Source organism: Nicotiana tomentosiformis, chromosome 6 (assembly GCF_000390325.3).
Source record: "Nicotiana tomentosiformis chromosome 6, ASM39032v3, whole genome shotgun sequence".
Taxonomy (NCBI): domain Eukaryota; kingdom Viridiplantae; phylum Streptophyta; class Magnoliopsida; order Solanales; family Solanaceae; genus Nicotiana; species Nicotiana tomentosiformis.
This window is the reverse complement of record NC_090817.1, coordinates 10,294,325-10,306,691: the sequence shown is the minus strand read 5'-3', so window position 1 is coordinate 10,306,691 and position 12,367 is coordinate 10,294,325. Positions and strand designations below refer to the sequence as shown.

General features: G+C 36.0%; 1 protein-coding gene across 1 annotated transcript; it reads left to right on the top strand.

Annotated features, from left to right (window-relative positions):
* Window positions 1–1,825: 1,825 nt before the first annotated feature.
* Window positions 1,826–10,414, top strand: LOC104093032 (mitochondrial-processing peptidase subunit alpha). Its single transcript, XM_009598740.3, has 13 exons — window positions 1,826–1,988; window positions 3,183–3,419; window positions 3,533–3,829; window positions 3,912–4,079; window positions 4,189–4,356; window positions 4,477–4,557; window positions 5,383–5,449; window positions 7,029–7,126; window positions 8,532–8,604; window positions 8,809–8,879; window positions 8,980–9,029; window positions 9,762–9,874; window positions 10,159–10,414. Exons 1-13 carry the CDS (start codon window positions 1,950–1,952, stop codon window positions 10,209–10,211), a joined length of 1,515 nt encoding a protein of 504 aa, XP_009597035.1. The 5' UTR covers window positions 1,826–1,949; the 3' UTR covers window positions 10,212–10,414.
* The last annotated feature ends 1,953 nt before the right edge of the window (window positions 10,415–12,367 follow it).

Genomic DNA, 12,367 nt, shown 5'->3' with positions numbered 1-12,367 from the left:
ACAATTACGCTAAAATATCAAACTATTAAAATATCAAGACAAGAGAGGAATAATAGAACCTGTATTGCAGCAATGAGGGATGTAATTCAATCGCAGAGTAATTCTTGTCCTCTTCAAGATGCTAAAGAAAATGACAGTCTTTTTTGATTCTCTGATGTAGAGCCAAAACCCATAAATAATCTCTGTTTCTTGATATTCTATTTATTAATGGTAAATCTGATATGTTTATGGAAATCGAGAATCTTGATGAAAGTGGCAGAGAAGAAATAGATTGAAGATGATTATGAAGATGACAATTGGAGTTTCTCTTATTATCTCCTTGACCAAAATCGGAAACGCAGATAATCAACAACGACGAACTTTTCCCTTTCTTGGATTTTCAAAGCAACAAATCAGAGAGAGCAACAAATTGGGAAATCACAGTGAATTTGGGGGAATTTAATTCTCACAGCTGATGGGTGAAGATTGAAATGCACCAAGGTGAATGAAACTCACAAAATCTTCACACAAAATCTCCAAAATAATTTTGAATTGAAAATGCGATCACCAATCTTGACGCTGATCCAATTAAATGAATTGACTGCCTAATCCCGGTCAATCGAACCAAAATTTGTAGTCAATGTCAAAGAAATTACCTAGAAATAATATTAAGGACGAATCTTTCAGAAGGGAGAAAGAGGAGAAAAAGTTAAAAACTGAATCAACCTTTTTTGACCGATATCAACCCAACTTATCTAGAAATTTACTTATTTATCACCCACCCCACCCCCACCCCCACCCGCAATTGTTTTTTTGTTTTTGTTTTGCATTTTTAATTTTCTGTACCACTCACCCACCCAAACCCTTCTCGAATTTTTTTTTTACTTTTTTTTGTATTTTCAATTTTCTATTTTCGTTTTTTCCGTTTTTTCTACACCACCCACCCACCCCACTCGCAGAATATTTTTCAACTTACACATTTTAAATACTAATTTGTTATTTAAGAAAATATATTTTGATTCTTAAAATACTAATGATATTTATTTACCTTTTATACACCTATGTATAAAAGGTAAAAGACTTTGTTTATGCAAGATGAACATGGTTCTAAAATATTGGTCAAGTTGGGCGGGTTGGGCTATGACCCATTATTTAACCCATCTTGATCCAGTTCATGTTAGCCCAAGTACACTTTGGGCTGTGTTGGGCAATAACCTATTTATTGATCTAACCCATTTTGACTCGCCCAAATTCAGCCCAACCTGTCCATTTTGCCACCCTTATTTTAAATCATAGTAAAAAAATGAGGGGTAAATTTGGATTTTTTCTCTAAAAGAATATGAAATGTGAAGTACACACATTTCAGGTTGGAGTTCCGTTAATAGCAAGATGAATGTGAGATAATTTGCTATCGAACAAAGTTACGAATAAACTAAAAGTGTGACAAATAGCAAATTTGAACAATTTCGGCATATGGAGAAATAGAACAACTTTGGCATATGTATAGTATACATTGGCGAATTTGAATATTTTCCCATTATAAGATAACAAGTTCATTTTGTCATATGAAAGAGGGGATAAATTTTTGAGCTGCAGGTCGTATGTACCACAGGCGACCTACTTTCTTTTATTAATTTTTTTTTCTTTAAATTGAAGAAATTTCTTAAACCAGCGTCCTAAGAATTGTCGGAATTTTGCCAACACTGGCTTTAATTTAAATACTCCAGAAAAACTGGATAGAACTTAAATAGCACATGTAATAAAATAGGCTATCAGGTGCAATTCCTACCTCATTTAAGAGTGAAGAGCCCATTGGGTTACATTCTCAAACGTTGTCCAATTCCAATGCCCAATAAACAAACTTAGCTCTTCTTCTCCGCAGCTTTCATCACTGAAACTATAATTGAAAATTCTACAGAAAACGAACTGTTCCTCATCTTTTAGGAGTTTTCCGATCGTCACAGTCAATCATGTACAGAATCGCATCTTCTCGCCTCAGCTCTCTTAAGGTCACCCCCCCCTCCTCCGCCTCCCCCCCCCCCCAAAAAAAGCACATATATAAAATTATTATATTAGAAGTTATATATAAAAACTGTATGTCAATGAAAAGGTAAATCTTTTTTGGGCAATGGTTTTATTGTGTAATGTTTAAGGTAAAAAAATTACTGATTAGGTTCTGCGTTTATTGTACTCGATCTTTTTTTAAAAATAAATGGTTTTTTAGTCTTGTTGGATCTCTGGATCTGATATTAGGTCAGTTTTTATCTGCGTTCTGTTGCTTTATTAATCTATTTGTATGGATTTATTATTATATTGACTTTTAATCATGTATGTTAGGTTGAATTTCATTTCTCTGTTTTGCTTCTTTGGATTACAGCTGGGAATTTACTGTACTGCTCTGGGATATACAAAAAGATATCATTTTATGGTCAAATTGGAATTTTGAAAAGAATTTGGGGGCATTTATGAAGTAATAGTTGAATAGAGGGAAATTGATTAAAAAAAGATGAAGTTTTTATGCTAGTCTTGCCTCTAAGTAGCTCAAATTAGACTATGGAATAGTTAAATTTTTGAACGTGGTGCTGGTTTTAGTGTATTTTGATACAATAAGTGAGGGGCGCTCCCATCCGCCTAAGACTTGGTGGGCAGTATTACCCGGTATCTGTACTGGTGGGAGGTAGCAGGTACCTGATGGAATAGTCGAGGTGCAAGCAGCTGGCGTAGACAGCACCGTCATAAAAAAAAGAACATATAATAAGGGAGGAGCACTCAAGTGGAAAGCGTCAGGGTTGGAGGTTGGAGGGTAAACCACTTTGTGTGAGCCCCTCATCCTTCACTATGTGGTGAGGGATCAAATCCCACCAATGTAATATTCCCCATCCCACTAAATATTAATAATTTTTTTAAAAAAAAAATGGAAAGCGCCTTCCAGCCTCCACCTCCAACCTTGGGGTCGGTGGTTCGAGTCACCAACCAAAGGGAGTAAAATTGGGGAAGGATCACTGTTGACTCTTGGGGATATGGGTTGGGTGTAGTGTAGATGTTGGTTACCATATTCATTAGTAATATAAAAAGAAAAGAAAGTTGGAGTTGGATTCGTACTTTCTCTTTGATCGCATTTTGATGTAAGGTTTTGCTATCAACTTCATGAAAATATAACCAATAGTTTGCACATGTTCTGAATGATTAAAACTATTTTGTAGGCACGTCAAGTCAACAGGGTCTTGACAAGATTTTCAAGTTCAACTGCTGTTGCAACCAAGCCATCTGGGGGCATTTTTAGTTGGCTAACCGGTGAAAAGTCGAGTCAACAGCCTCCCTTGGACTTCCCCCTTAATGATGTTAAACTCTCACCACCATTACCTGATTATGTTGAACCTGGAAAGACCCAGATAACAACTCTCGCCAATGGTCTCAAAGTGGCCTCTGAAACATCAGCGGTATGAGCTACTCTATATATATATATATATTTTTTTTTTGGTTGTATAATCGGATGAACGTTGGATTATCTTTACTGCAATTTCTAATAATGGTTCTAATTTATTGAGTTCAGAACCCTGCTGCCTCAATCGGCCTATATGTTGACTGTGGCTCTATTTACGAGACACCAGCTTCATATGGAGTGACACACCTCTTGGAACGCATGGCCTTCAAAAGCACATTAAACCGGAGCCACTTGCGTATTGTACGAGAAATTGAAGCAATTGGTGGTAATGTAACAGCTTCAGCCTCACGAGAGCATATGATCTACACTTATGATGCTTTGAAAACTTATGTACCACAAATGGTGGAGATGCTTGTTGACTGTGTTAGAAATCCTGCATTCCTGGATTGGGAAGTTACTGAACAGGTTTCCCTCTTCTCTGTCATCCTGGCATTTCCTTGAAACTGCTGTCATATTATTTTTCTGAGAATAATATTCGCCTTTGCAGCTTGAGAAGGTTAAAGCTGAGATTAGTGAGTACTCCAAAAACCCTCAGCACTTGCTTTTGGAGGCAGTTCATTCTGCCGGTTACGCTGGTCCATATGGGAATTCTCTGATGGCCACAGAAGCTACGGTAAACAGGTTGAATAGCACAGTGCTGGAACAGTTTGTAGCTGTGAGTGTTAAAACCCTGATTTCCTTACACTGAACATCCTATATCCACTTTTTACTGCTTACTTTTGCGGAGAAACATTTCTTTTTTAAACTGGTTTTCCTTCTTACAGGAGAATTATACTGCTCCTCGAATGGTTCTTGCTGCATCTGGTGTTGAACATGGAGAATTGTTAAAAATTGCAGAACCTCTTCTGTCTGATTTACCTAAGGTGGCTGTTTCTGAGGTGCCGAAACCTGTGTATGTCGGAGGAGATTACCGCCGTCAAGCTGATGCAGAGGTGTGTCTCTGAAATGTCTCTTTTCTCTCTCTCTCTCTCTCTCTCTCTCTCTCTCTCTCCCTCTTTACATATGTGTTGAGTTATGTGTCTAACATGTTCCTATGCCCCCTCTGAAACCAGATGACCCATTTTTCCCTTGCTTTTGAAGTTCCTGGTGGCTGGATGTCTGAAAAGGAATCAATGACTTTAACAGTTCTTCAGGTACTTAAGTTTCAATTAAACTGTTAACTCTTTGCTGTTTGGATTGCAAGATTTTCGTTTAGTTTGTTTGTGGAGTCTTGTCATATTTTGGCAATATTCAGTTTGTTTAGAGGTGTCAGTCAAAGTAGTATTGTTTTTTAACACTTGGTTTATTGACCCTTTAAGGAGTAGGATTTGTCGTTAGAGCTTATAAATAACATTCTAATGCTAACAAGATAATATCTGATTCAACATCTTTTTTGCTTTTTAAGATTGAGTAATGCAATTCCAGCCGTAAACATAGAACAGATTCCTACAGTTTGCATTTTCTTCCCTTCTTCCTTTAATTTCCATTGAGTTTCTAGTCTCTTCTAAGCTTAAATCTTATCAAGTCATTACCCATTTGTAAAACCCCTTAGCACAACGACCACCTCTCATTTCACGCTACTTTACCTTCAGCCCTATAAAATGCGGCTTATCTTTTCCTTAATGATTACAGGAGGAAAACTTCATGTGTCTTTGAAATCTATTAATATAATCTCATAAATTTCGACAAACTTTTAGGGAACGTATGCATATATGTCTACATTCATCAATCTGAAAAAGAGAGATGAATGTCCATATGTTAGTCTGTGCTTGGAAGAAGATTACTTGGTATTACACATATAATCAGGAACTAAGGAATTTAATTAATATGTATCATGAATTAAAAGATTAGAAAAACTTGTTTTTTTTATGCTTTGATAGTTTGCAACATTCGTCTGATTTTACAGTATGGTTTTCCTTGTTTGTCTGCGGGCGGGATGTGGTTTTGGAATGGAAATATTAATTTTGAGGATTTAACAGATGCTTATGGGAGGAGGTGGATCTTTCTCAGCTGGAGGTCCTGGAAAAGGGATGTACTCAAGATTATGTAAGTTTTTCTCATATTTTTTACTTCTGTTCTTTAATTTCAATATAATTTCAATATTTCATAAATGATAGCCCCTCTATCCTCACAAGGTAGGGGTAAGGTCTGCGTACACACTAACTCCCCAGACCTCACGATGTGGGATAATACTGGGTATGTTGTTGTTGTATAAATGATAGCCCCAATAAGGGTCTTCAAAATCTAAAATACATATCATACAGCTTCAAGCTATCCAAAAGTTCTGCCCAAATGAAGGAGCTCTTTCTAGCTCCAGATCGACTTCTCGATGCTCTCAAAAGCCCACCAATTTCTGTGTTCCTATCAACTGAAAAACACAGAGTAGATTCACTTAATCACTTCCCAAGTTTTCTTTCTACTTCGTCCAAAGACAACCAGATCAAAGTTAACATGCTGCTGTATGCACTTGGTGGCTTCTGTGGAACTAAAAAATGTACACTTCGTCCAAAGACAACCCTGTAATCTTTGTGCAATCGTAATGTTCACCTTATCTTGGCAGACGATTGACAATTTGCATTTTTGCACTGCTGATTTCACCGTAACTCTTTTATTGGGATCATTGAGAGCCTTTCAGTTCCACGGCCATCTTCAGCTCCATATTCAACTTTTTGAAGACGCCGATGTTCCTGGCTTCCTCTCCCTAGTCCCATCATGATTTAGAGATGATCTCATTCTCCTGAGTTCCATCCCTTTTTGCCTTTTCAATGAGATGATCTCATTCTCCGATGTTTCTGGCCTTTCTTTGCCTTTCAGTTCCACGGCCTTTCTTTGTTTTTTTCTCCAAAACTTCAAAAGAGATGTCAAGAAATTTCCCAAACATTTTCTGAACCCAGACGGAATGATGAATCTCTGCATCAATTGCAAGTGAGTCTCAATTCACAAGTCTCCCTTCGATTGCAAGTGGTTTGCAGTTCACTCTAAATGTTGCTGTCACTGAGCAACAATGTCCTCTTGAGTACTTATAAAAAAATAAAAAAAATAAAATACTGTCCTCATGAGCACTATCGTGTAGGCCAGGTGACATTCTGCTGCAACTCCTTTCTGTCCTCTAGCGGCAGAATTGTTGGCCCTTCTTTGGTGGCACTGTTGTCGTCTTCCCCTTATTGTCCTACCATCCCTTCGTTTTTTCCTCAAAAAATTCAAAAGAGGTCAAGAATTCCCGTACATTTTCTGAACCCAGACCGGGTGATGGATCTCTGCATCAATTGCAAGTGAGTCTCAATTCACATGTCTCCCTTCGATTGCAAGTGGTTCGCAGTTCATTCTATTGGGACTCCATTGTGTCTTCTTATGGAGTCTGGTCGACATAGCCTGCCCTGTTTCTATAGACAAGCGTGTTTACCATTTACTTAAACACAAAGGATGCATATCCATTTGGCACTCACAAATTAATAAATTAGATTCAGCTGTTTGGCAATATTTTGGTAATCAGATGGATATGTACTGGTTGACTATTCTGCCCCAAAATTGAATTGTATTTTTACTCGCTTAGTGATGGAAATGTGATTTTCTCCTAGTTTTCCCATTCACATGCTTATTTTGATTTTTCCACAATGATGAGCAGATCTTCGTGTCTTGAATCAGTACCCTCAGATTCAAGCATTCTCTGCATTCAGCAGCATTTATAATGACACCGGATTATTTGGAATTCAAGCAACTACGGTAAACGCCTATGTAGATGCTCTCATTATTGCTCATCTATCCCCATCTTTGTTTCATGCAAAGATGCAATGCTTTCAATTCCTATGTCATTCTTTATATTAAATGTTTAATCTGTTAATTCGAGGTTGTTTCTCTCTCTTAGACATCAGTTTCATTTAACCATACCTCTGTCAATATTCTGGACTATTTAGCTAGAGAGAAATAGAGCTTGTTTTGATGGGCAGAGAGATCATATTGCTAGAGTAAAAAATTAAGTGTTTGAATAATTTGTTTCTTTGGTGTAAGAGTAGTCTCATTGGTAGTGTGGATCAATATATGGATTTTCTGGAACTATTAGGGTGATGTTGTAACTGACTGTATGGATATTCCCAGCAGTCTTGTTTTTCCTTGGTACCATCTTGGCACATCAATTAATAAACCTTTACCTTATCACAGAAAAAAAAAATTCACTCAGACCCTTTTCCTTCTTTTCCCTTTCCCCTCCTACCTTTCAGGATAGGGTAGTATTTATCATTTGAATTATCTCGTCATTATGCGTGACTTGATGTTTCCAGATCCTAATGTGACTAACTACATTCTATGCCCAATGCATATCTGTGTTGCTAGGTTCTGTTTCTTTAATTTGACTAACTATATCCAATGTCCAATACATATCCGTTGTTTGAGTACATTAATTTTCTCTTCCCCCCCTCAAAAAAAAAAACCCCAACCGAACCATTGTTTTGGGTGGCGGGGGATTGTTGATGGGTAAAAGAGGTTTTTTCTTTTGAAAGTTCATTTTTCTTGTCAAGAGTCTTTTTTTGGTTTATTTATCAAAAGATATTTTTTATTTACGTTCCAGTTTTCTCTACCAAAAGTGACATGAACCACTTGAGACTGTTCTGCGAGAAATGTTTCTTCATGATTAATAAGAAACCGTCAACTGAAAATATAGGTTAGAGGTCTAGTTTGCTGAAAATCAATCTTCGGAATGCACATTGCACCTCTGGTCTAAATTGTCTTGTAAGTGTGATCTAACTAGAAGTGTGTTTGAGATACCGAGATATAGAATCATGGTCTTAACAACAGGAATGCACAGGCATAGGGTTTTCCAAACTATGTCCATATAACCCAAAAGTGCCGATATTGGCAGGATATCCCTAATAGCTGTTTTATTGCTGTTAGGTAGATGTTTCCTCTTTGATTTAAGTGGACCGTACTGCACACGTAGATTTTGTTGTGTGAAAATGAATTGAACCCTTGTTTCTCTATTGTTTTGCTATATATGTGGGTGACTTCCGATTGCATATTGCAGCAGAATTCTGGCTGTGAAGCACTTTTGATGATTTATGTTATGTTACTTCTACATGAAATAGTGACTTCTAAACTGTAAATCTTTCTTTCTTTTGGGTGTTTGTGCTATCAGACCTCTGATTTTGGGCCACAAGCTGTTGATGTGGCAGTTAAGGAGCTTGTTGCAATAGCCAGCCCTGGAGAAGGTTTGAATTATAATTCTGAACTGTTATTTTGCTTCCCTGAAGCTATGTTAAGTTTTCTACCTAATGTTCTTACTTTCCGAGAGGAAGGACTGTACTCCTTTCAAGTTAAAGAACTCCACCGATGTACCAATGCAATTATTCCATCTCCATTTTCCTGTTACTGATTATTATTTTGTGGCCTTTGCGTCTACTCGTTTCACGCAGTTGACCAGGTACAGCTAGACCGTGCTAAACAGTCAACAAAATCTGCCATTCTTATGAACTTGGAATCTCGGGTATGTAACTCTAGCACAAACTCCTATACTGCATTGGCTTGGATTTGCCGGACATATTGTTGTAAAATATATGTGCTTACTGCTGATATCTGACTTGTAGATGGTTGCATCAGAAGATATTGGCAGACAACTTTTGACATATGGAGAGAGGTATACACTTGTTTCTAACGTTTACTTTGCTGACTTAATTATTTAAAGAAGTTTGCTGCTCTGAATCGGGTTGTTCACTTGAAGTCTCTTGCAGATTGTCAATATTATATTTGTTGAATCTGAGAAACTGATGCCACCTAATAAATAGATTAGGCGGTGTACCTTGATCCTTCCATTGAACAGGCTAGTCAAAAAATCTCCCTTCCCATTATATCCCTTTTCAAGAAAATCTGAGGGAACTTTGCATGCAGGCTTTGTTCTCTACATATTAAAAAATTCAACATCCATATAAAGACCCATTTTGCCTTAGGTTGGGAGGTTTTCAGATGGCCTGATTATTTATCATTATAATGAGCGATGAGTTGTGTTCGACTGTAAGAGATCAAAATTATTACTAGTTTTATTTTATTTGCTACAAAGTTGGAGGTTGAACGTGTGCGGACCAAGATAAGATTTAATGTATTCCTTCCATTGTCCCAAAAATGATTTTTTTTGAGAGATATAGACCAACTTTCTTTCTATGCGCATCCAATGAAGTGGCGTCTGTAAAGTGAGGTGTAGAAATTTCATGTAAAAGTTTGAGTAGGATGTGAAGTACTTAGGTTTTTTCACTTTCCATTTTATATTCTCCTCCTGATCTATGATCATTGCACCTCTGACCCAATTGTTTAGTGGAAATTGACGAGAGTTAGTACTTAAGTTTTTCTATGCTTATTGCTTCTGGGTCCTCAGGAAACCAGTGGAGCATTTCTTGAAAGCTATTGATGCAGTTTCAGCAAAAGATATTGCTTCCGTTGCACATAAGCTAATTTCGTCGCCTCTGACCATGGCATCTTATGGAGATGGTAAATCCTTTTTCAATTATTAGTTCTCTTTGAACCTTTGAAGGGGAGTCTTGACGTAACTGGTAAAGTTGCCGCCATGTGACCAGGAGGTTACGGGTTCGAGCCGTGGAAACAGCCTTTTGCAAAAATGTAGGATAAGGTTGCGTACAATAGACCCTTGTGGTCCGGCCCTTCCCTGGACCCCGCGCATAGCGGGAACTTAGTGCACCGGGTTGACTTTTTTTAGTTTTCTTTGAACCTTTATCTGATCCTTTGCGTTTGCTCATTTTACTTCAAAATCGCAGTTCTTTCCCTCCCGAGTTATGATGCAGTCAGCAGCAGGTTCCATTCCAAATAAAACACTTTCAGCTACAAAGTACGATCAAGACTTTCATGCTGTCATTTTTTAGCCATTTCGAAATTTTAGCGTGCGGCCGTAACTTGTGAAAAATAAAGGAGGTTACATACTATAGATAAATCAGCTCTATCAAGCTTTGATAAGCAGCATTTTGGCACATGATTTTTGTGTATAAAGTTAGTAATTTATTCAGCTTTCTTCAACGTTTGATTACATGACATTAGAGGTATTACTGCTGCATGATTTGAAATTCTACCATGGATTCATAATATCTCATTTTTAGATATAGAATTGCAGACAACTAAGTGTGTTCGGACTATATGGTTGCACTCATTTCACCTTTAAATTTATAATTTCTCATTTTTAGATATAGAATTATAAATTACCAAATATAGGAATTTATCTATTAAAGCCACCTCTTGAAAGATTATTAAAGACTAATTTTCTTAAATAAAAAAAGTAAACTGTCTTCTTGGTCACGTTTAATATAAAAGACAACAAATAGTATGGTGTAGATGGAGGGGTATCGTTACTTTGATATGGGGGTTTTGGGGTTTAAACAACTACAAACCCTGTGTAATTTTCTCGTAATGGGGTCTGGGAGTAGAGTGTATGTAGACCTTACTCTTACTTTATAACGGTAAAGAGATCAGTTTTTAATAGACGGATTTTGAGTTTACAAATTAATGTTTCCAGATGATTGGAAGAAAATCAGTTGAAAAAGATGGACAAAAAATATTTCATGGTCGAGACACTACAATAATATATCACATGTATAAAGATAACAATTTAGTATAACAACAACAATAATGATTTAAAAGAAGAAACAAAAATCTGAGTTTTAAGAAGGTTCGGAAAAGGTACAAACTTCAGTGTTGGCCGGCATAGGAATATAAGATAAGATACTGTTCTTGTACTAATTGATCGACGGGTCAATTATCATTTTGGTTTTACAAAAGGAAAAACAGAAAAAAATTAGTTGGCATAGCCACTTTTAACCCCGGTTATTAGAGTTAGGGGTGTACAAACTGAACCGAAAAATCGCACTAAATCGAAAAGTCAAACCAAACCGATTAAAAAATTCAATTAGGTTTGGTATTGAGTAAAAAAATCTGAACCAAACCGACACATACATATATAATTTTTATATATACTTTTAAGACTTTTCATAAAATTTTCTTTAAGAAATGTCTAAAAAATATTTGCGATTCCCTTATGGAATGTAATACTTAGTTAAATATGAAGTGCTCTATTTTTATTAACTTAAAAAAAAATGAGTTGTATGATCAATTTCTTATCAAGTGTTAGTGAAATGCGTCAATCTCTTTGTTCTTTCATATTAATATGTCAGGATCTATTAAATTTATATATCTTTTTCGAATGTGGTATTTTGATAATTTAAAATTAAATAGAATATATCATTATATAAGTATCATATTGATTTTTATGCTTAATTATTAAATTCAGTTAACCTTGAAAGTGTACATGAACGAAAAATTATTGTCAGACAACTAAAAAATTAACTATCATATATTACTAAAAAAATTCTCCCATAAAAATATATTAATAGATCATATGTTTGTCAATTTTTTCAAAACATATATTTACTTATAAAAAATTTAACAAAGTAAGATTAAAATAATATTCATGTAACAAAAAAATCCGAAAAATCCGACAAAACGAACCAATCCAAATCGATATAGTTGGTTTGGTTTGATTGTGATAAAAACCAAACCAATCCAATCCAATCCACATACACATCTTGTTAGAACTTAGCCGGTATTTAAAAAGCTATTACTAGCATTTAGCCACTCTTTCACACGGTAAAATATTTGGACAAAAATAACCCTACCTAAAATCATTGCTGGATTTCAACGCTTTGACAAGTAGAACTCCAGTGCATTAGATTTCACTTGTATTATTTGTGTAAAAAGAAAAGAAACTATCAAATGTAATTTTTGGTACACTCTTGGTAACTTAATATCGAAATCACCTTATTACCCACCTTAGCTTTTAAGTGTAATGTTAGAGACGAATTATACTCACGGATAGGAATACACGCACAACAAAGTAGTATTAATAAAGATAAAAATAATAATCTAACAGCTAATTCATATGAGTCTCCAACCAACACACACTTTGAGGTGATGTGTTGA